This window comes from Micropterus salmoides, unplaced genomic scaffold (genome assembly GCF_014851395.1).
Source record: "Micropterus salmoides isolate LMB-PRFRI ecotype aquatic unplaced genomic scaffold, ASM1485139v1 Ms_hic_scaffold_2, whole genome shotgun sequence".
Lineage (NCBI taxonomy): Eukaryota > Metazoa > Chordata > Actinopteri > Centrarchiformes > Centrarchidae > Micropterus > Micropterus salmoides.
This window is the reverse complement of record NW_024041150.1, coordinates 27,619,965-27,644,640: the sequence shown is the minus strand read 5'-3', so window position 1 is coordinate 27,644,640 and position 24,676 is coordinate 27,619,965. Positions and strand designations below refer to the sequence as shown.

General features: G+C 40.5%; 1 protein-coding gene across 1 annotated transcript; it reads right to left on the bottom strand.

The window, feature by feature from the left end:
- Window positions 1-514: 514 nt before the first annotated feature.
- Window positions 515-24,658, bottom strand: acap1 (ArfGAP with coiled-coil, ankyrin repeat and PH domains 1). Its single transcript, XM_038730648.1, has 23 exons — window positions 20,758-24,658; window positions 17,865-17,922; window positions 15,205-15,324; window positions 14,946-14,999; window positions 14,699-14,757; window positions 13,027-13,210; window positions 12,306-12,350; window positions 12,023-12,118; window positions 9,283-9,357; window positions 8,640-8,752; window positions 8,423-8,474; window positions 8,169-8,269; window positions 7,868-7,979; window positions 7,446-7,675; window positions 7,300-7,369; window positions 6,996-7,090; window positions 5,339-5,526; window positions 5,021-5,071; window positions 4,630-4,805; window positions 4,030-4,139; window positions 2,861-2,971; window positions 2,709-2,770; window positions 515-1,211 (listed from the first exon to the last, which is right to left on the bottom strand). Exons 1-23 carry the CDS (start codon window positions 20,808-20,810, stop codon window positions 1,114-1,116), a joined length of 2,313 nt encoding a protein of 770 aa, XP_038586576.1. The 5' UTR covers window positions 20,811-24,658; the 3' UTR covers window positions 515-1,113.
- Between the last annotated feature and the right edge of the window lie 18 nt (window positions 24,659-24,676).

The following is a 24,676-nucleotide window of genomic DNA, read 5'->3' as shown; positions in this document are numbered from 1 at the left end:
GCCTTTCCTGTTCATACAAGCATTAGCTCGCATGAGCACTTTGTACTTTTGTAAACCATAAACAAATCTGTAAATCAGTTGTTTGGCTGATTGAACACCAGGTTTGTAGGACGGAGTCAACACGATCACTGTGGTGGTTACTGGCAGCTACTGAATAGCAGAGCTCGCAAAATTGTTGAAAAAGTTTTTCTTAACTAGATTTTCCTTGCCGTCTGTGATTCAAAGCTTTAACACCCTAGTCTTAAACCCAATATGCAAACATCCAGGCTGCGACCTGACACTATTGATATTTTGATATACTCCTCCTTGATTAAAAAGCATTTTATATTATTTACTTTTGGGGTTTTTTTGTGTGTCTGCCTGTAACAGATTAGGCACCGTTATCCGTGCTGATATCACCGATGACCAGAAACTTTTTGCGAACATCACAAGATGATGGCGCCCTCTGCTGGGGATTTGTAGCCTTGACAACAAAACACATGCTATCATTAAAAAGATGAACCTGGACTTGTACTTATTGTTTAAAACTTTAACACACTCATTGCGGTTTATTTGATCATCATATAAATCTCACGTACCTCACACAGTTTAACAAAACACACATGTACAGTGTCAAAACAAATGTCCCAAATGTAAAAATCTTCATCAGCTGTGTTCACTTACAATAAACATTTTCACTCCTTTTCATGTAACAATTCAGTGGAAATGGCAGAAGAACATAAAATCAGCCCTTCAAGCTTAAAAGAAAGATTAACAGGATTTAATTAGGAAATCTTGGCAGAGTGATGGTGTTACCCCCTGCTACACATAAAGACACCTCATGCTGGTCTCATAAAGCTGATCCAGTGTTCCCACTTGGACACAATTGTTCTGGTCTGATGTGTTCACACAAAGAATTCACTGTTTGGAGCGTTCATCCCCTCTGAAGTCAACACCAGCTGAGCTATGACTGAACTGAACATGTGGCAGGTAGCCAGGGGAAATGAATGTATGTGTGTCTGCATGCCTGTGAGTTGGATCCAAGCATGTTTTCTATGTGTGCGTGTGTGTTTGAAAATATGTCAGCTGAAGTGGGACATGTGGCATTTTACAGCAAGGGGTGAAGAGGGCTGGTTAAGATTTGGCATCTGCACTGCGCCGTTTGAGCTTCTCTGGGTTGTTTGAGGCCATGTGGGAAAAGTCTCTGAAGATGTCGTGGTAGGTTTCATCACCTGGAAAAGATCGGAGAAGAAGAAGACATGAGCCTAAAAGTTGTACTACAACTCTTACAAGCTTAAGAATCCATTTTCAAACGAATGCCATCTTTTCTGGATTTTAAATCTTGGCTTTCTTTCAGAGCACCTCCTCTATTTTAATGAGACACAGCTGCGTTTTAACCAAAACATCAAAAAGCTACATCATTTGGGAGAGGAGGTATTCAGTCTTAATAGCTGTGACTCCACCAACTATTTCCTGAACGCATTTAGAGGTGTAGCCCTAAAGCAAGAAGCATGCAACTAAACAAATAAACACACATCAGGGCATGCACATGCACTTTACCTCATAGTTTGCAGTAGGGGGCACACTGCACAAGCAGTTGAGACCAGCTGGACATCTCAGCGGGCAGAAGGCAAAGGCACATGAGTGCACACGACAGAGACACACAGTAACAAAGCACAGCATATCAAATACTGACCAGCAGTTGTTTTTCAAGCAGACAAAAGCAATCACATCTTCCATTCCTTCATGAGTGAAACAACAATTCTGAACAGCGTACACAAGACACTTAACAACAGTTGTGATGTCGACTGAAGGACAATCATGAAAGAATGGACTCTGCAGCTTGAAAAGGAGCCGAATGACAAAACGCAAACAAAACCCCGCTGCTGACCTTAAGCTGAAGAGCTACAGCACGGAGCTCTTTCAAAAAAAAAAATTCTCATAAATACAAACACGTAATATATAAACTGCGTCACTATTCACAGAATAGTGCCAGAGAACCAAACATTGAATGTAGCTTAATATAACTGGACTGAAAAAGAGTCCAATACACAATAAAAACTGATAAAGCCAGAATGCTGTGCATACTGTGTATAAATATATCTCAAATATACAATATCAGAAAGAATAGGCATATATATATATATATATATGCACATTTTCTTAAACTTCAGTTTACAACAGTGAAACATTGGAAAGACCCACATGTAGCACTTTCAGGCGTTGGAGGATTTAGTGGGTTTCAAAGTGCAGCATGATGTGTGTTTGTAATTCAAAGTGCAATGACGACTTGAGACTCTGCCTTTGTGCTGTCGTACCATGTGTTCTGGCTCTTTCTCGGTTTACAAGAATTGGATTTTATGGTTTCTCAATAAAGGCAACTTTTTTTTAATCTTAGAAATGATGATGCATGTTTGCTGTGTGGAAGGATCTGCAGATAAACATCACATGACACTGCAAAACTAGTGATTTCTGATGCTTGACAACTTGACAAAAACATGTCTGAATTGAATTATCTTTTGCCTTCTAGCTTATGACGAAAAAACAAGTTCCTTCCAGTCTCACCGCCTCTCTCTTGTCCCCGGCTTTTTACCCGCACTAATCATTCTGCCCCCCAAGAGCCCAGCCACTAATATGGTTCTTTATCGCCTGCAGGCTCTTCCTGGTGTGGGCTAACCCACCTCCAGTCCCGCCCAATGAACCCCCAGATCCCTGCCCCCCCGAGTGACCTGATTGTCCGAAGGCTCCGTCCATCTCCCGCATCTCCTTATTCATCTTGGCGATCCGCAGCCTGAAATGGAGATGATCGGTTAGAAACGCTGCTGTGGTTAAGTGGTTTACATCGCCACATAAGAGGTTTGTCCTCATCTTGAACACTCACAAAGTGACGATGTCAGCGTTGGCGTTGTCCACAGCGATAGTAATGGGGTCTTTCTGGTTCTTGTCTCTGGCGTTGTAGTCTGCACCTCGCTTCAAGAAGAGACAAACCAACCTGGGAAAGCAAAGAGACACATAAAGAGTGTGAGAGGGTGTTTGTGAATCGCATTGACAGCTGACTTCCAAGTCTTAAAAGCAAAACCTGAATGCCTGAGAGCCAAGTAACCCCTGCTTTCTGTAGCCAGTTTCCACCACAGGAACTTTCATCTGGGTATAAAGTGGAGGATTTAGGATCTAAAGATTTCCGCAGTGGGCACATAGGGTTCCTAGTTTTGCTCCTGAATTGAGTCCCTGTGGGACTCTGAACAAGAAACCTTCATGAACTCAGTCCAGACACAAGATCTTTGATAAATTTGTCAAATCACTTTTCAATTTGAAACTAAAATGAAATTATGCTGCAAACTGTTTGACCCCGGCCAGAAGAGATTAGAGCCGGATTCTGCCCAGACGTTCAGATAAGCGGTTCAGGTAGGACTAAAAATAAATGGGCTCCATGTTATCTGCATTTCCCCCTCTCAGATATAACACACAATAAACAACCACATTCATTTGTCAAAGATGACTTAGTTGACATGTTGTTCTGAAGCTACAGCGGGCAACTTTGCACTACTTTAAACTTCAATACCTATAAATCATGTCAACTTGCTCTTTAAGAGACTCTTTTGTATTCTGTTTCAATTCATCACTTCCTTTGTACTGAGATTTCCCACTACACACAACACAGGACTGTCAACTGGGGCAAACGGTGAATCTCTTTAGCTTTGTTAATGGTTCTGGGCACTGTGCCTGAAGGCTTAAGCACATTTTCTTTGAGTGTGTGTATATAAAGTAAATGATTATTTTTCTGAGTCATCAATAAATTGTATTCCTGTAATACTGTCTGTCTTTTGTAATGTATTATTTTATCGTTACATCAGTTTTTCACTGTGTCATCATTCGCACATGGAATAAATTCATTACTACATTTTTTGTCAGCGTGTGGGCTGATTTTTCTATGAAATGCGACTGTTACATATGTGTGACAGCATGTTTGAGTATGTGTGCAAGTGTGTGCAAGTGTGTGTGCGTGTGTGTGTGTGTGTGTGTGCGTGTGTGTGTAGCAGTGTGTCCTACCCAGTGTGACCCAGGATGGTGGCGTGGTGAAGCGGTCCTCTCCCGTTGCTGTCTGCTTGGTTGACGTTAGCACCGTTCTGCAGCAGGAACTCGCAGGCCGCCAGGGCATTCTGGGAAGGAAACAGAAACACATGAGCTGACATTTATAAAACTTTTACTAACGTCTCTCTAACATCACCTTGTCCAAACAGGTTAACACTACATGAATTCACTAGTGGCCCCTCAAGGCTGCAAAGTTCGGTGTATTTTGCTTTACCATTCACAGGGGCTAAACATTTTAAGTTTATCCTGAGGGTTTAATGTGATAAGCACATTTTATGGCGTTTATTATATATTTTGAGTACAACATTGAGATAACTTTATGACCCGAGGGTGATGCTCCAGCTCATCATAGGGAGTCAAACAATTCAGCCTCTTAATGAGTTTAGTACATTTGCTGTCAGATCTTTCGTTTTGCTTGTGGATGATGGCCTGTTGTGGTGCTAAAGGAGAGGTCAGGAGGTCATTAAAAAAAAATCACTGTGATTCATTGTCTGGGTACCATCGAACCATGAGGACCACCATTTTTAAACTTAATAGCGGATTTAATGCTCTGCTTACTGCTGTGACAGCCTGTATCAGCGGCGTGCTGGACTCCTCGGCCACGTTGACCCAGTTGACGTCAGCCCCGTGGGCCAAAGCGTCGGCCATGACAGGGAAGTTCTGCAGGGCTGCCGAGCGGTACAGCAGCGCCCCAGGGTGAAGTCCACTCAGATCCTCTTCTTCCTCTTCCACATCTGACAGGAGCAGAGGGTTAACTTTTCTTTTTCTTTTAAGCACATATTACTGTTCCCTTTTTCTCCCTCATGTAGAGGCTCAGTTTCAAAGGTTTAACGCAGTATGACACTTTTCAAAATGCTCTATTTTAACAGTCCATGTTAAACATGTTGTACAAGCTTGTTTTTGTTGTCAGGTCAGATGGGTGCATCAGAGTGTGTGTGTTTTATCTCACCTTTGTGAAAGCCCGTATTGTTCTTTTGGACAAGGTCACTGGGGCTCAGCCCTGAGGGAAAGAGAAGGAGAGCCACGATTACTGATTTATCCTGCTGACCGCAACAGCACATAATATACAGCGGACTAGGCTCTCAGGATTATCAACTTGTGCTGGATCACCAACTTTGAGGATTGTGTGTTTCAGTGCTGACACCAGCAGGAGTAAGTGAATGATGAACTAGACAACAAGCAAGCAACCAGCTTGCAGTTATTAGAACTCTCAAATGTCACTGCTTTTTCCACACGTCAGTCCTGATTCCTGTCTCTCTGTATTTACCTGTGACCCGAGGCAGAGTGGCTCTGTTTGGTTTGGGTTTGAGTGGCGGTCGCGGTCCGATCTGCGTGGTCGCTCGGTTCCTCCTGCCGCTGGATCGCCTCAGTACGGGGTTCCTGCCGGTCTCAGGAAGCTTTTGGATGAACTTCTTTTCAACATACTTTGATCGGATCCACGACTCCTTGTCTCCTCTGAGGGACAGAAAAAGACACATTGGAAAGAGAGAAAGAACACGAGCGGCAATCTTCTCTCATAAAACGAGACAATGTGCAAAACAAAAGAAGCCGACATGCATTTGTCAGTATGTTTCTGGCTTTGCTTGATCTCAGTTGGACCTCACAAGTTGCTTGTGCAGCTGTGAGACAACAACGCATAACACATGTCCCTGAGGCACTCAGTCTTTTAATGAGTCATAAATTCAGTTAAAAAGACGTGTATTAAGTGCATCCTTACATTACTATTTAATTAGAGCACAAATGTAAGCTTTCTACCGCTTAAAAACAATTAAATCTATGTTAATCAGCAACCTTTGCATTGACAAGACAAGACTGAAAGCTCATGCTGCAGAAAGCATGCAGCCTCACGGCAAGTTTCCGGAGGACGCATTAGTCACGACGTTAACCATCTGTGTTGTGTGTACCTGTGGCACTTCCTGTCTGCTGTGACACAACACAGAGGAGAGAAGAGGAAGTCAATAAATAAGTCTAAAGAGAGGCCGCTGATATGATCATCTGCTAACCACATAGATCTTTGCAGAGGGAAAATTTCTTCAGAAACTTTAGAAGACACACGAGCCATTTCAAAGGTAGGACAGCTGGAGCCAATCGACTCAAAGTTAGTCTTCAACCAATGTACAAATATAACGTCCACAGGCAAAATTAAACCTTCATGTAATGCCATCAATATAACAGCAGGAGGAGATGTAGAGTGTGTTTCTAGTTTTGGAGTGTTTGGTTGGACATTCGACAGGTTTACGGAGGACCAAACAAGTAAATTGCAAATCAAAATCAGTTTAATAATAAATAAATACATGCATTAATACATGATTATATAAATAAAACCCACAAAGATATTCTACGCATCTATAAATCCACATTTCATTTAATTCTGGATTTTTAATTTTGTCTTTTTCTTTCACATCAGGATTAACTTTCCTTCAGCAGAATTTAGCCTATCTCATTTCTATCGGTCCGACCAAATGAAATTATTGGCCGTGCTGCTTATTACAATCTTGCTACAGCCACAAATCCCATATTTATTTTATTAATTGTGTGAGGGCGTTTGATTTATTGATTGCTGCCAGGATGTAAAGGGAATTTCAACAAATATAAGAAAATAAATATTGAAGTTAAATTCGAAGCAGCAGAGGCAGAGATACCCTGGGTGTTACTCTATTGTATGGGTCAAGATCCAAAAATGCTGGGATCATATAATTCCCACAATGCAACCAATAGCATCTTTTCCTTTTAAAAAGGTCCACATTTCTAACTCCATGCCCTAGAATAAGCCAAGATACCCCTGATGACCAGGGTCATTTTTTGTGATTACAGAAAGCTCCTTCAGAGCCACATGAGACATTACACAGCAGTTGCTGAGTTGTACTTTGTCCATGTAATGCCCCTTTAATGTGTGTACGTTGGTTAGTGTTGATTGTTTGTACCTGGGACTGGAGGGGTGGGGCTTTTTGATGGTGATCTCGTCGATCCGGGCTTCGTAAATCCTGTTGATTACTGTGTTTCCTAATTCACACATTAACTAAAGGAAGCAAAGAGATCATTTATTTCATGTGCTCTATATGGAGAGTTTATTTAAATTAAATGATAACATAATATATTATTTATACAAATAAAGCTATTATTATTATTGTTAAATTATAATGCATTTCATAATCATTATACTTCTTGTTAACACAGAAAAGGCAATATTGAGGGTGTGTAGTTGCTGCAATTAAAAGGTTAAATTACCTTAATGAGCTCTGGCTCCCAAGAGTCAAGAGTGAGGGAGCGTACTTTGGAGAAATGGACTCCCAGGCTCCTGTTAGAGGAGGAAACAATTAAAGCTATGGTTTCAAGCCAAGTGTGAGTGCGTATGTGTGTGGGTGTGCGTGTACCTGTGTATTCCTGAGCAGACGATACAAAGCGTGATGCCCAGGTTGATGGAGGCCCAATCAGGACCGGGTTCCCCGCAGTCACAGCACTGTTTGTTCCCCGGGATCGCCTGAACCTCCTCCAGCGCCTTGCAGCCCTCTTTTTCCTGATCCACTCCTCCTCCTCCTCCTCCTCCTCCTCCACCTCCTCCTCCTCCCAAACTGCTCACCGACACCGAGCTGCAGCGTTGTCTCTGATCACACACACACACACACACACACACACACACACACACACACACACAGGAATGAGGAGAGGCACCAACTTCCTTTATGTTTCCTCGGATTAAACTCCCACTGAAAAATGCAGATATAGTAAGAAAAGATAATGTGTGTGTGTGTGTGTGTGTGTGTGTGTGTGTGTGTGTGTGTGTGTGTATTCTCACTGGGCTGTGTGGGTCTTCTCTGTGCTCCTGAAAGGCTGAGGCAATGCTGTTTTGGACGGCGCTAATCCACTCCTGCTGCTGTCTTTCCGAGTCTGCCTGCAACAAACAGCTCCTACACAAACACACATGCACACATTGTGTTCATCTCATTTCTCAGTACATGAGAACATGACAAATTCTCACAACCACCCCCGACCCCTCACGCTCTAATCCACGCACTTAAAACTGATGAAAATTCACCAGCATCGCTTAAATACACGTATGCATGAATGCTCAAACATGTTCGCCCACACACACTCACTTTGACGGGGAGACCACTTCAAAGCAGAATCGTCTCTCATTTTCTGCACTGGGCTTGACTGTGCAAAGACGCAAGTCCTCCACCACAACTGTAGGCTGGTCCTGAGAGAGACGCATGTAGGAAAAACATGCAGGTCAGACCGTGTGCTTGTTATTATGCACATTTGTGTTTCATATAGCTCTTTGTTCTATGACTATTCCAGCCTTTTAAGAACAGAGACATTTTAAAAATAGAGACACTTATTTAAAATATACCTTGAATTTCTTCTGATACACCAGCTGATTTTTTTGAATTGAAAACCAACGCCTGGAGTGGAGAAAGAACACGAGAAGATCATAAAGTCAAGGATTAAGCCTTTAGAAGCATTTCTCTCTGGACATTTGAGTCATTGTAGTGAGATGTACGGAGGGAGAGAAGCACAAAAACAGTGCAGCTGTTCTGTGTGAGACATTGATGTGGGTAAACTTGTACCTGCTCCAGGTCTTGAAGGCGTTGCTGGCTCTCTTGTAGAGGTATCCTTCCATGGCGATCCCGTTAGCTGCGTCGGCATTGAAATCCATGATGGAGTCGTCGTAGGACACATCCTAAAAATATTTAAGAAGTCGTTTAGTGTCACTGAAATCCCTGTGTAGAGATTTAAAAGCTAGAGCTAAAGTTTGAAGCGTTGTTTATCTTTTTATGGGTATATTCCTGTAGTTTTTTGTTTTTTTTTAATTGTGGTTTAATACATGAATTTCTAAGAGATGTATATACACCAATCAGCCATAACAGTATGACCACTTTCTGGTCATAATGTAGGTCGATAAGCCTTGGCCTGACCTTCCTTGGTCCACTTCTGACAGGGACTGACCACTGAAGACCGTTTTGAAGAGGCTCTGACCCAGTCGTCCAGCCATCAAAATTTGGTTCCTTGTCTAAGTTGCTAAAATCCTTACGCTTTTCCTGCTTCTAACACATCAACTTTGAGACAAAACGTTCACTTGCTACCTAATATATCCCACCCACTGACACGTGCCATGCTAACAAGATAATCAGTGTTTTTCACTTCCCCTGTCAGTGGTCACAATGTTGTGGCTGATCGGTGTACGTAAAAGTGTTAATTTTTGTAAATGACCTTTTTCTTAATTGCAGCGTGTCTTTGCTCCATGTCCCTCTTCTCCCGGGCAGAGTTTAGGACAAACTGTGTGTGCTGTTGAGACAGAAACAGACACACAGAGGTCATTTCTCCAGATACAAGTATTGATTTTTAAATGATGTATATTATTCCACTTATAATAACTCCCATAATGCATTTCACTTATTGAAGCTTTGGTCAGGATGCCAACATCAACGGTTTTTAAAAGCTCTTATGTAAAATATATTAAGTTGGCCGAGTGAAACAGGAAGTGATTAAGTTTTCTGACACATCAGCAGGCTTATTACAAACGTTATGGCTTAAAATCCAGTCCAACATTAATGACACAAGCAATTTTACACTTTTACAATAACTGATCCTTAACTATGAAAAACTAATATAAGTAATGTATTGAAATCCTAAACAATACGACGACTATTGTGAATTTGGTGAGAAATTAAAAAATGAGAAATATTAGTTTTAAACTGAAAGGAGACGACAGTCTGACACACTGTTGGAAGTGAATGTAATTAAAAGACTGTTGTTGAAAGATTTCACTTCTTTAAAGAGAAGTATTAAAAAGAAGTGTTTTAAAAACCTATATCAAATGATTTGTATACTTTTCTCCCTCTTCCTTAACAATAAGCTATTGCACAGTATTGTTTTACATCTGTTTTTACAGATTTAGTAATTTGCACAATTTATATTTTTATATTTAGATTATTTCTTTATATATTCTATGTTTCTATATTCAGAACCTCTTTAGCTCAAACTTTTTATATTTTTAAGTTTGTTGTCGTGTTTGTTTTATTATGCAGATATAATGCATGAGGACTTAGTTTCATTGGAATCTGAATCAAAATCTTTTCTATCTGTGCCCGTTTCTCCTTTCATATCCTTTATCCTGTCTTTTCTGTCTATTCACTGCACTGAAGGGTTACTTTCCCTCTTCTTCCTTTTCCTTTCCTCTCTAGCATGTTTGCCTCTGTGAGAAAGACAGCGATGGAGGGATGATGAAACAAGTTCAGCGCTGGTTATCACTCCTGCAGACTTTGCTACTCAGGAAACAGGAATAAGGAAGCGTTGAACCTCTTCCTACACCCTGTGCCAAACTGAGGGACAACTCTGGTGGTTTTAGCTTGTAGAGAGTCAGGGTATTCAGTGTATTATTCCTCAGTGTCTCTCTTTCATCTGCTTAGTCTTCCTAGCATTTCCTGTTTAAACAGGAAGAGCTTTGTTGTGGTTTGAACTGGCCAGTGAACGTTGACAAATTCATTTCCTGTCTTAAATTCTTATCATTTAGCAAAACACTCAAAAATAATACTGCTGATGTTCATCGTTGATGATGCAACACACACACACACACACACACACACACACACACACACGTTCCCCTGTCCTTGTGGGGACATCTCATTGACATAATGCATTCACTGGCCCTTTACCGTAACCTTACCCATCACAACTACACGCAACTAGCCCTAACGCTAACCGAACTGTAACCTGAACCCTAAAACCACGTCTTAACCCTCAAAAAGCAGCTTCTAGCGTGCATCCAGGTTAAAGTCCCCACAAGGATATAAGAAAATGAAACACACACACACACACACAGAGACATGTGAAATATTTCCTGTTGTTGCACACTTTTTCCTGTCACAATGAAAATGTGATGTCATCTTGTGACTTCTCAGCCCTGCCCCCCTTTAGAAAGACGCCAACCAAGAACTCGTCTGACGCAACTTAACCAAACAACATTTTGTGTCTTATTAATAAGGGTACAATGTGGGTTACTGTACATAAACATGTTATTGTTTACATTCAAAATGTCTCACCAATATCTCAAATATCTATGCTAAGCCAAAATAAAAAACTTAACCTGAGACCTTTATGACGTATTACAGCCACCAATCAAAAACTGTCTGATTTGAATAACTGAAAACAAACCATCTGACATTCTCTCAATATAAATAAGTAAAAGTGCAAAGTTTAGGGAAAGGTATAAATGAAAAAAAAACCACAAAAAAGCAAAACTTAGCATTTTCCTCTGTCCAATTCCATCATGTCACCTCTGCATCCTTCTATGATATTGCAATACAGAGATCTGCTCTTCAAAACATTTCTCACCAGTAGTCTAGTCAAAACCTCCACAGGGTGTGAAAAATATTGTCTAATAAAAATGCTACAGAACTGCTTCTAACCAGACCTTGTGGACCTTGTGGTCTGATAATTTTGCCTACAGCTGTTCAAAGGTAAAGACCTCATTTGAGACTTGCTCGATTTCTATTTTTAAGCCAATGTGGACAAGAATAAATGGGAAATTTGAACAACTACAATTCCATGACAACTTGGAAATTTTCATTTGCTGATCTGCTGAAGCTCAAGTGATCTGATTGAACGCTCCAGAGCAGCTCATTATGGAGCTTGAGGTGAGATAGTATTGACAATTATATATTTAATTGGTTTGTCAATAACCACTTATTCTAGCTCTTTTTGTTTTCTTTTAAATGCCGTCCTTGCAACATCTTTAGGCTGCTATGTTCAGCCTCTTAACAACACTTCAGACAAGACTTTGTCAGACTAAATGTCTCTTTTTCCTGCCCGGCTGTTATTTATATAGTCAGTATTTGCACCGAACCAGTTCTGTCATCGAACGCCTTGTTAACATCGCTACAAGATTTTCAGTGTCACTACAATTGTGACAAAGGAAATTAAATCAATCAGGCTCTAGCAAGCAAATTACCTCTTCATTCAGTTTTCGCCTATACTCGTCCAGTTCTGACAGAGACTGGTGGCCATGTTGGAAGAACTGGGCCTGGGCCTCCATCAGCGACAACATCTGACAGGAAGCATGAGAAGGCAGTGTCAAGAGCTTTTCTTAACAAGTCCAGCAAAAAGGCATCAGGACACACATTAGACATTGTCCCCCACAGGGATTACATGCTTCCAGTACAGTTCACATGTTTAAACGCCACATATTTACAAAAGCAACTAAATGAACTTAAAATTGGTCAATGTGAACTCACTGCCATCAAAATGTCTGTCTTCTTCTTGGCCTCAATGACATTAACCTAAAACAAAAGGAAACAGCGGTTAGAGACAGTGTTCATGTTTCCATAACCAAAAAAAACTCACTGGCCAGTTAAACCACAAGTCTGGAGAAAATCCCCGAAGCAAACCTGTTATCATTCAAAACAGAAAAAGCACAACTATAATTAGACGTGCTGCTGTATATTTTATCCAGGCTGTTTTTGGTACCTGGATGCACTGACTTTTGTAAATAGTGTTGTTTGTATTCTCACATTCTGTGGAACCTGTATAAGCCTGTTTTTATTCACACACACAAATGCAGGTTAATGAATTAATACTGCAACTTTATTATTTATTTATTATTTGCATGCAGGCATTAAAACACAGGTCATAAGAAGTGAAGGACATAAAAGCATTAAAACATTCACTTATAATATTCATATAAAAAGAAATAAAAATAAGAATATTGAAAAAACAATCAATCAATAAATAGAAACACTGCTACCATCCTGTCTATAAAAGTGATAAAATTAAGACCAATGCCAAATATAGAGATCTCAATAAAGTCCAGTTTGTAGTGCAGGTGTGAGATTCAGTGTTTCAGTGGCTACCGGAATAAAAGAGAGTCTAAAGCGACTCTATTTTTATTATTGTAGTTAAAGATAAAAAAATATGAAAGTGGTGAAAAGTAAAATTTTACTTCATCCAGCTTCTCACCTGCAAGACGTAATCCAGGGCTGTAGCCCGAAAGGTCTTGCGTGCGTTGAGCAAAGCATTGCTCGCCTCCTCCACTTCGTGTTGTTTCCCCCGTGGGGCCTGAGCGTTCCTCACCAGCGCCCCCTCCAGGCATTCACTGCCGCGCTCAAACTCCTTGCGCACATCCTTGAACCGGCGAACATCCCTGAGAGACAGGGAGAGAGGGAAAGAGGCATTTTTTGTAAGATTTACCTGCTTCCTTGAGTATCTGCTATGTGAGCCATTTTAAAAGCAAAAAACAGGTTGTTGTTGGTCATGATTATTTACCTGTAGATTTATATCACTTACTTGTAAGGGGTCAGTACTTGTTATATTACATATTATACTGCACTGTACCATATTAAAGAGGTGGTATTATGCTCATTTTCAGGTTTAAAATCTTATTTAGGTGTTGTACCAGAACAGGTTTACATGGTTTAATTTTCAAAAAACACCATGTTTTTGTAATACTGCACATTGCTGCAGCTCCTCTTTTCAGTGTCTTTTCAGTGTTGAATGCTTCATTTTAGCTATAGAGTGATGCAGCTCACCTCTACAAGATCTTTGTTGGGAGTTGCACATGCCGCAGTACCTAGTTAAGGACTACTAGCCAATCAGAAGCAGAGAAGGGCGAGTTGTGAGAAGCCGGTAAACAGCTTTGGTTCAGCTGTATATGTTCCCCTTACCAGCTTAGCTAGCACACTGGAGCAAGAGTTTCAGAGTGGTGAGTTATTAATCTGTAACAAAAGAATCTTTCATCCATGAAGTTTTAACTGAGCTCTGTCTCTACATCACTGTAACAACTTTATGTCCATTGACTGCCAGGAGGGTAGCTAGTGTTTGGAAGGGAGAGGAGAGGTGTGTGCTGCAGCTCTGTTTTTCCACCAGTGTTTGAGGGTGTGTCGTACGAGCCGCTTGGCGAGCGTTATATGAGGTGCATTTAGCTTTCATCCCTGTGACATCACAGTGATGAAAGGGAAGTGGCTGGACTGCAAACGAGCTGTTTTCAGGCCGAGCAGAGTTTTCTGTGGGAGATGGGAACTCCCTTTGGGCTGGACTTTGGGCTTTTTCACTTTGCAAACCTATTACATTCACAAAAAAGGTATATAACTCAATAAAGGAGAGGGGAAAAGCCAAAAAGCATAATACCACCTCTTTAACAATGTGACGTCCATTAAGCAATGACAGACTGTGCACATAGGGGCAGGTGGTAAATGCAGTTGTTGTTATGTCATGTATTATTGAGTTATTTGTGTGGTATTACATTGTTTAAATCCACTCTGCAAACTCTGCTCAGCTCAGAGGGTTAAACCACAAATTCAAAATGTTTCACTGGTTAAAAATCCAGCTAACCACTTTTGTCACATGCTATGAGACATCCTCTCTCTCGTCTAATCCACCGTGTCGTTCCCTCTAATAAGAGCAGACACTTTGTCTGCTCTGCACTCTGCACGAGGAGGAAGGAAAATGAAGGATCATAACCCTCTAATATTTTTTTCATGTGGTGTGCTAATGGTTGCCAGACATGCAGGAGAGTGACTCATTGTGAAGAAGATGGCTGACTGGATGAGCTACACTGTTGCTGGTGGTGAGAGGCACCAAACACAAAATATCTGATGAAATAAAGGGAAGGTCACCAAAGCAGCTCACTCACTCTTTGACAAAGTTCTGTAGCTTCGTCTTGACTGCCATCTGCGTGGTCTCAATCACTTCCTAGAAAGGAGACAGAACACATACTGTGAACACAGAGAGCTGTTAAATGTCAAATGTTATGTTTTCAACAGCGTGCTGCGGCCTTATTTGACCACGCTACCACACACTGGGGCTGAGAAGCGTCATGACCAGGATGGAGATTTTGGTGCAAAGACAGTAAGTCAAAAGGCCCAGACAGACAGACTCACCCCCTGCGCGTCCAAGATGATGGACAGCTTTTTGGAAAATTTGTCCAAACACTCCTGCAGACAGACATCATAAATTAGACTCTTTTTAATCTATAACAACAATGTCTGTATGGTAGTTAGAGTGCAGATTGTGATCCCAGTTTCCGCTCAATCAATTTAGTCCCACTGAAACCCACAATATGTACTTTCTTTGAGTAAATGTGGCATAATCTGAGTATAAAAATGAGAAATAACTCTCCGACGACTGTGCTCCTCTCACCTCCATCATTTTGTCCCCGGAGCAGTGGTGTCCCAGCTCCCGGAGGCCGTTGACGAAGCTCTTGCTGGTCTGGCAGTAGACCCTGCCTGCGTCCAGCATGGCCTGACATTGTTTCACAAGCTGGATGACACAAAATGCAATTTCTGTACTGAATACTCAAACAAGAGACACTTGAGGTGACTAACGGCTGGTCATTAACAGTATGAATAATTAAACATAATGGAGGAGTTATTCCAGGAGTCCACACATTAAGGCAATAAAACAGCCAGAGTTAGAGGTTATTCGAGCGTAATTACTGCGCATGCTGAAAATAACCTCAGGCTTCTGTTAAATACTTTCTGGAGCTCATTAAACTGCATTAGATCAAGAACTGGATTTTTTTATTTTTTTTGAATAGTGGGTTTTATGATTCTGATAAAACTAATAACAATATATCACCAATAGTTTATTCTACAAAAACATAAAGAGTTTAGGGCTTTTTTTGTACATAGTTCACAGATATTAAAGATGACAGTTGCTGTAGGCCTATACAAGATTACATTTAGAACAGTCACACTTTAAAACAAGTTATTTACAGCAACAACACTTGGAAGTAGAACAAGCTGTAAACACAACATCGACATAAAATTATTACGGCTAACCTTGTGTAGGCAAACAGTTGCAACTTTAGCGTTTATTTAGAGTCGTGTTTCTGGCTACCTGACAAATGTCCAATATTCACACGTCTTTTAGCTTTGTTTTCAGTCTCCACCACCTCCTGAGGGAAATATCTGGCTCAAGCTGCTAAACACTCCACTATGATCACAAGCTAGTTGCTTTTAGAGCGTTTAGCCTGGGAACAACACAGAGGAGAGGGGTGAAAGTGAACCAGACAGTAACGTTGTGGACCAAAAAGCCAAACCAATGCGCTGAAACATGCTACAGAGCTTCTCAGGGGAACTGCAGAGTTGGTGACTGGTGGCTCATGTTGGGAAATTTCAGATGGATATTGCTGTGTAACTGACATTTCAGAGTCACTGACTTTATCACTCTTTGCCTCTTGTGCCACTTTTAACGCTACATTTTACCGTTTTCTTGTATTTGCTGCTTGTGGCCACAACAGTCCATCTTCAGCAAAAGTTACACAGGTTCCCTTTACTTGACAGCTCCCTCACTCTTCAGTTAGCTTTACTGCACATGTTAGCAATGGACAAACCACACCTTTATGAGGTCTAATCAGCAGGAGTAAGTGAAAACACCTGTGTGGATGTGAATGCACCTTTAGTATACCACAGTTTATTTTAGCTTATCCAGCATTTACTCGTGCTGATAGGTCTGATAAGACATTTTGACATTCAACAGTAGGATGGTGGTTTTATGTACTTGAGTATTATTTCTATTTTATGCTACTTTATACTTCTGCTATTTTTTTTTCAAAAGGACATGTTGTTCTGTTAACCCCACTCCATTTGATCAGATAGCTATACTAGTTATTTTGAAAATTTTTAGATTTTACATACAAAACATATGTAGGTATTACATAGAGCAGTATGTGTAAAAAAAAAAATAATAAACAAATCAAAAAAAAATTAATACCAGCTACACCTGGACCACAACATTAAAATGGTACGTTTGCAATAATGCATCAGAATCCAATAATGTAATAACATAACTCAGCAAACACAATATAAGTATTTTTTGCTGCTAAAACTTGTACTAACATTTTGAACAGTTTGAATGCAGGACTTTTATTTCTAACTGATTATTTTAGATAATTTCATTGTGGTATTACCTTTACTACAGTAAAGGATCTGGCTATTTCTTCTAGCATGGTCTAAACATTTATTCAAGTCGTTTTAATCTGTTGTTAGACCATGATACAGTGTAGCCCGGTAGGCTATCAGGACATGGAAGAAAGAAAAAACAGGATTCCTTCTTATATTAAAAGCGTCCAGTGTAAGGAGGGAACTTTCTCTTTCTTTCTTAAACAGTAGGATCAGAGTTCAGTAGCAAAAGACAGAGCGGCAACACTGGAGCAGGGAAGGCGTCAGTTTTTTCTGCTCACTTCTTGCCTGAAGGGCTTGAACCCAGTTAGACCAGTTTCTTCTAAATCCCTGCATCTCCCCGTTGCAACACATTATTCACTCACTTTTATGATGCTGTGAAGGGAAAGTTAAATGAGCCAAGTGCTTTGTCTGGAACTTCTGGTTTATTTCTATGTTGTTTGTTTTTTTTTATAAACAGTACCAGAGATTCACAAACATCACAGAGTGACACGGCATTATGATCATGCTTTTTAAGTATCATCAAGGAACAGAAACGCAACATGTGACCTCTCTATCAGATTAATAGATCTGAAACTGTTACGCATGCACGCAAACACCCAAATACACAATAGGGAATATGTGTTAACGTATGGAAGCAGAACAAACTAGTAGTTTTTCTCTGTTGCAGGACAATACGATGGGGAAGCAGCACCTGCAGTTACTTCCTGCTCACTGTCAGGTGAGAAATACCTCAACCGCCGCCCACCTCTCACTTCACAGCCTGTTCACATGATGAGCACGTCCAACAACTGCTGTCTGTGTGTGTGTGTGTCCGAGGGAACATTTTTGAAAGTAGAGCTGTGACTGAGTGAGATATTATAAAAGTGTGTGTAGGTGTAGGTGCAAGTATCTCACCTTGTCTAATCGCGTCTCGAGTTCACTCACATCACTTTGGACCACTTCGATTTCAGCCCTGAAACACACAAACAAACACACAAAGAGCTTTGTGTCAAAGGTCACAAAAAAAAATTAAGAAAAATAAACACATGTATACAATATTTACGTTAACCTTTATGGAGAGAAATCAGTGCCACAGGTTATGTCAATGTGACAAATGTTGACTCAATTGATTTATTAATAAAATGATTTGTCAATCGACAGAAAACCTATTGACAAAAAAACTAAATAATTTTGTTGACTAATTTTTTTAGTCGTTTAACAAGAAAATATGACAAATGTGCACAGGTTTCAAACTTATCAAATTTTCACTTTAGCATCCCTGTGAATTTAACTATTTGTGTAATATTTTTATTTAATACTAATTTTTATGTCATCTCGTTTAGCGCATACAATATTTCTATTAACTTCAACTCATATTCCCCATGTTCTTGCATTGCGTGCGTTTTAATTTGTAGCTAACAGTATGGTATCAATCTTTTAACTTTTATTTTCTTTACAAACAGTAATAGTGTCTTTTTATTTTTTGCACTAAGGGGTTATGAACTTTTTCAATAACTTTAAATCTTATTTTCTTCTTTTAAGGTGACTATGTAACATCTGTCCAGGGACTACAGATGAGCGCATTTAAAATAACTTTATTGTCTGTCACGGAGTAACAAAAATTGAAAATATAATCAACAGATCAGTCACTAATGAAAATAACTAATTGCATAACTAGTATTCATCTTCAACTATGAAAAAAGGTGTAACTTATTTAAGTAATTGTGTTGCATAATCATGTTTTCAGGGTTTAATATAATGCTCGTGACTCAACTTTAATTTTCAATTGTTTCCTTTTCATTTATAATTTGTAATTTATCATATGACCCTGATTTGTCTCCATAACATTTCCCCTAGGGCTTTCAAACAGGTCTGCATATACTGCACGTACAGTGCTGTGTATTTAGTTGTTTTAATGCTTCAGTGAAGCTACAGCACTCATGGCTGCATTGATACAGCAAATGCAAAATTCCTGTGCATCCTCATCACTTCACTGTAATTCAGCATGACACTTCTGGTATTTTTAGAAACCTGAACTCTTGGGCAGCAGTTCAAAATAAAATGTGAACAGCATCGTGGAGATGTTTTGCAGGCCTGCAGAATGGGCCCTCTTGTAAGTATTTAGACTGTAAAAGCAAATATACTGCTATACTTGTTGCTCATAATCGATCAATAGTCCCTATAAGCTTTGTTCCAAGTACAAGAGCTGGCCTTCTCAAACATCTCCCACACAAGTCCTGTGCATGGCTAGTTTGTCAGTTTTTGGTGTAACAGCCAGTGTCTCTCCTCTCTTCTCTTACCAACAGCTCAACCATGTGGTTTCCGCTGCCTTCCACCAACAGTACAGAGATACAGAGAGACAGAGAGAGAGAGGAAGAAGAAAAGAGAGGCAAGACTGAGTGAAGAGAGGAGGGCCTGGACAGACAGTAACCGTTTGTGTTTCTGTGTTTGTTAGTACGGGGATGTTTGAATCAAAGTCTGAGGTCATGTCCTCTTGAAATACGACCAAATGAGAAGTCAGCTAAGGAGGTGAGGGAAAGAAAAGGGAGAGGAAAGGACAAAGAGGAGGCCTGAGGAAGATAAAAAGAGGCGCAAGCTTTTCACTTCTCTCTGAATTAGCGTCACATTCTTTAGGATGCATGCGAAACAGAGAGCAAATTAAGACAGAGCTAAAGCTGAGTTTCCGCCGTGGTTGTCCCCACAGAAAACTCACTTCCTGTCTCTCCTGTTGATCACCTCTGCACATCTCGGCTCACTTCCTGTTGCCCTCCCACACCAGCGTTACTGAGCAACAGGAGGCAGCACATTTTTGCTCTTTGTCTCCTGTGTTTTCCGTCACTTTCTCCGCTTATCTGTTTGATTGACTATATCTATGAGCCCCCTCCATCCCTTCCCTTCGTTCCTTCCTATCCTCTCGGCCTGACATGAGACCTCGCCGCTGCAGCTGCCACAACTCAAACTTTCCACCACTGTGCAGGCCTCATAAATTCAATATGGGCTAGGAGTCTGGATTGAAATATGTCAAATCAGCTGGAAGAGATGACACCAAGCAGTGCTGGCAGGGTGCCAAAAACTGAGGGCACACCCAAATTCTGCCAAACTCTCTAGAGCTGCTTGCAAAACCAATTTAACTATACTTCCCTTTTGACCAGATGTCGATTCTGTGTTGAAAGAAGATTGACTGACATGCAGCAGAGCTACTCACAACACAGTTAGGAAATTTAAAGGCATTCATTGAGGTTTTAAAGGCTTTTATTGTTCTAGTATGTGGACATTTGCTTGAGTTTAGTTAGATTTTTACAATAGAAGAAAAAAGCACAAGTGATCAACAGAAATCTGTGGGAGACAGATGCTGAATGACAAAATTGAATTTCAACTTCCTGTGGGTTCAGTGACACATCAAAATGCAGCCCCCGAACAGCAGCATCGGAGCAGGGACCTGCCTGTAGTGTCTTGTTTCTTTCGTTGACCCCAAACACTTGCAGTGACAGGACATGGCTTGACCTCAGACCCAGAGGGATTGCTGATAGTTAGCATCAGCAGTAATTACGAAACATGAAATGCTTTTACACGCAGAGAAAGTCACTGGGAGTCTGAAAAGCCACTAACATGAGGATGTGACAGAGTAGACGCTCAAAAAGGAATACAATGAAATTATATAGGCCTACTGCTTTTCTAAAATCACGATAAGTGGGTTTATCCACCTTTTCTATCCAGATTTTAAACTTTTTTTGGTATTTTGCATTGTCAGCCTCCCTTTTCATTGACTACATCACTATCAGCAGTAAAGCACAGGTGAAACTCTTACCTGAAGCGCGGGGAGTCCTTCAAACACTCCTCGAAGTCCAGCTTGACTGTCATTCCACCGTTTAGTTAGTAGATCACACACAAAAACAACAAAGTAGACTCCTCTGAATCCTCTTTTGGGGCTGGAGGCGGACAGGATCGGCCTGACAAGTACAAACTAAATCTTTTCGGGGTTTAACGCTCCACATCGGCAGCTCGACTCATTCTTCTTGTCGGACGTTTTCTTTCACCGGTACAATTTGTATTCCTCTCGCAGCTCGCCCTGTTTACTCCTTTCTATTGAAGGGGGGACACCGTGTGCCTGGTCTGAAGCTCCTCTGTCGCACATCCGAGCCAGAACGCGACTTGTCACCGCTTATGAATGAACGCAGGGAGATGTTAGTCGCGTTGAAACCCTTTAAATCCGGGAAGTAAAAAATAAGAAGCAGGTTGGTCCGTGTGCCGGGGGAGAGGATGCTGCAGAAAGTTTCCTATCCTTACTGATTAATACATATCGATATTCCCAAATGAATAAGATGTTTCTTCCCAAGGGTGCAGACTGGAGTACTGCTCTCTCGCTCTCTCTCTCTCTCTCTCTCTCTCTCTCTCTCTCACCCTCTCTCTAACTCCACACACACACACACACACACACACGAGGTCCAACCCCCAATCTCACTATTTCCGGGTTTCTTACTCATGGTAAATTGTGGTTTTGAGGTAGGAAACTGCACAAAATTAAAGGTAAGACTAAAAAGTCTCTAATATACTTTTTGGTCTATATCTATTAGTTTGCATCATCATATAAAAATATGAGAGTCTCATTGCCAATAATCTGATATGTGATATTATGACAGCAGGCCATGTGGACATTTTCTCCCTCTCACTTGGTTTCTCCAGTTGCTGTTTGTGTATTCCCCTTTTCACTTACTGTTATGTGTAGGCCTACACTTCACTGGGTGTGTATTCTTGTCTGGCAACCTTTTTTTGTTTGTTTGTTTTGCTTTTGGTGAGTGAAGTGAAGAAGGCAGCCTATAAGCTAAAAAGCCACCCTCTGTGAAGAAATTTAATGTATGGAAGTCCATACCTGCCAAGAAAGGTGTGAAAATAGATTAGTATCACACATGATTTAAATAACAATAGGCCTACTCATGGTAAATTGAGATTTATTAAATTATGAGATTGTGAGTTAAAGTTTTTAAATACCAGGTGAAAAGTAGCCTATGCCGTAGTCAAAATTACAAGACAACGTAAGTCAAAACTCTGAAATATTACGTTACAATAAAGGCTCACTAAATAAAAAAGTTCAAAATACAAAGTCAAAACTATGGGGAAGCCAAAATTGTGGTTTTGTTATGTAGAAACTAAGAAATACTAAGTCAAAGACTAAGACTTACTAAATCAGAATATGAAATACTATTTAAAAGCTAAGACTTACTCAGTGGAACATAAGACACAAAGACTAAGTTAGTTAGTTAAAGACTAACTTTACTTTTTTTTCTGGCAGTAAGGGTCTTCCGTAATCCCCAGGTCTTACAAAAAAAAAGGACTAAACAACCAATTTCAAAGTGTTGGGCAACATTAAATAAGCTATCTGCACTTTGTCATCATCGCCACAGGCTGGTGCAGACAGACAGCCTGAAGCCTGTGGTTGACTGCTGAGCAGAGAAGTGTAATTACAGCTAATCAACAGGCTTGTCTGTCTGTGCTAGTTATTGCTAGTGCTAGAGTGTTGTGTTGCAATGCACAAACATAATACAAATCTATCTATCTATCTATCTATCTATCTATCTATCTATCTATCTATCTATCTATCTATCTATCTATCTATCTATCTATCTATCTGTCTATCTATCATAGGATGTGTGCGGCCCCCCCTGCTGATCAGAAACAGTCACTGCAGGGCTTGTAAGGCTTAGCTCATCTGACAACAATGTGACTTGTTTTGATCATTTTCTTTCTGCACTTTGGTTCATGCTGCAGATGATAATTTTTTCCGTGAGTCCATCGGTCAGATGATCACAGTACTGTGATGCCTTCACTGACCACCGCACTGCTCACACTGTTTCTGTCTGTGTGCCAATGAGTGATCAATCTCACATATCTTCACAGACGTCACGGGAAGGGCGTAGTTTCGTCTGTTTCGTTGCTAAGACGCTTTATCAAAATAAATAGTCCAGCTCTGTGAGGACAAAGAGCTTTGTAATAACTTGTATTTAAAAACATACCAGTCACAAAAGGTCCGTGGGAAAATTTGACGGCCAAAAACAGATTTATATAAAGACACAAACAAACTGTAGCCTACTTTATGTAATATACAATGAAGAATCTCGGTTAGCTTTTCATAAACTTTAAATTTTCCGTTATAGTAATCGAAACTTTGCTGTCTTTCATTTCCCCTGCTGTCCCTATCTGCGCTCTAAAAATAAGCGGTCCTTTCCAGAGCGCGCTCGAGCGTCAGAAGCGCAGCGTTGCGCCACAAATTACTAAAGAGGGCGTAAATGGCGCAGCAGAGTCAGACAGTCGGTTCTGTTAGGGTGAGCGGTTGTCAGACGATGTCAAACTTGGCTTCTAGACAGGCTCTTACATGTCTCTGACAGGAGAATCCCTGCGCATCTGTCCAAGTGTCAAACCACACAGAATTTCAGGTATCGTAGGTTTTCAAAATAAAGGCCTGGCTGGAATTTAAACGGCTGTTGTCTTACATTTTTCGAGACAACATCTAACCTGTAGCACCTTTCCCCCACAAACAGATTTTTGATAGCCCAGTGAGGGCTTTGCCCATCACCCATACCCATGACTGGGTTATAATAAAAATAAACTGCACCACACAGATTAACCTGCTCATGTAAAAATAAAGTCTGGGCCCCTATTATCCCTTTGATTAAACGCACATTTGTTCAAGCATATGCAGCAAGTAAACACACTGTAATGTCAACTGGATTATTAAAAGTATTAGAACTAGATTTTAGGGACACCTTGGTGACTGAGGGGTTAAAGCACTAACTACAAAACCACAGCATCCTGGGTTCATATCAGGCCAACGACCTTAGTTGCATCACATTCCCCATCTCTCCATCTCTCCCTTCATTTCCCTTAATCTCTTTACTGTCAGCTATCAAATAAAAGCATAAAAGCCCAAAAGACTAACTACATTTTTAACACATCATCAATCTACAGCAACCTCAAAACCCTCATCGTTTAAGATTATATTGTGCTTTTCTGGTACATGTTACCGAAGACAAAGTTGTTGCTAAACAGACAAGCTGGTGTCTTTGTGGCCCCCTGGGGGTCTGGGGCCCTGGGGGCAGTTGTCTGCTTTGCTTGGTTTGTAATCCATCCTTGGTATTTCACAAAGCAGATTATAAACAGGCCAGTCAAAAACAGGCATTTCTGAATAAACAAACAAATAAATAAATACAAGACAAAAAAACATCCATTAGAGCCTGTTATGAAGCTTTCAGTCACATCTCATGGTTTTACGCAACACTCAATTTTTAAGCCAGCATGGACCTGAAGAAAATGGAAATTCTAACATCTACATCTCAACTGGGACAACTGGGGAAAACTCCATCTGCTTGTTGGAGATAATAATACAAGAAAAAGCTCCAAAAACAGCTGCTAAGTGGACCTTTGTTTAGTTCACAGTTAAAATGAAACCTGTAAATATATATATTCCCTAACATAACTGTGACATTTATTCATTATCTCATAGTCTTTATGTCAAAGTAATGATTCACAGAATACACACAGAGATACTGGAAAATACCTTGACCTACAAACAGTTTGATGAGGTAACCAGCGGTTATATTGGAACAAATTTTTAAAGAAACAGGCAACCTAAAAGTAAAAATGACCGTTATCTAAAGCGTCACCTGTCACTTGCTCTTACTTTGAAGTAAATCTCTAATGCTTCCGGCATGCGTGCAGCTCACTGTGCGTGA

What these genes read in the sequence shown, in the direction of transcription:
- acap1 (XM_038730648.1), bottom strand. Translation starts at nt 20,810, where the DNA reads ATGACAGTCAAGCTGGACTTCGAGGAGTGTTTGAAGGACTCCCCGCGC. An exon ending in GGCGAAAACTGAATGAAGAG is followed by an intron (nt 9,358 to 12,022) that starts GTAATTTGCTTG and finishes CTGTCTCAACAG; the next exon opens with CACACACAGTTTGTCCTAAA. An exon ending in GAAGTGGTCTCCCCGTCAAA is followed by an intron (nt 7,980 to 8,168) that starts GTGAGTGTGTGT and finishes GTGTTTGTGTAG; the next exon opens with GAGCTGTTTGTTGCAGGCAG.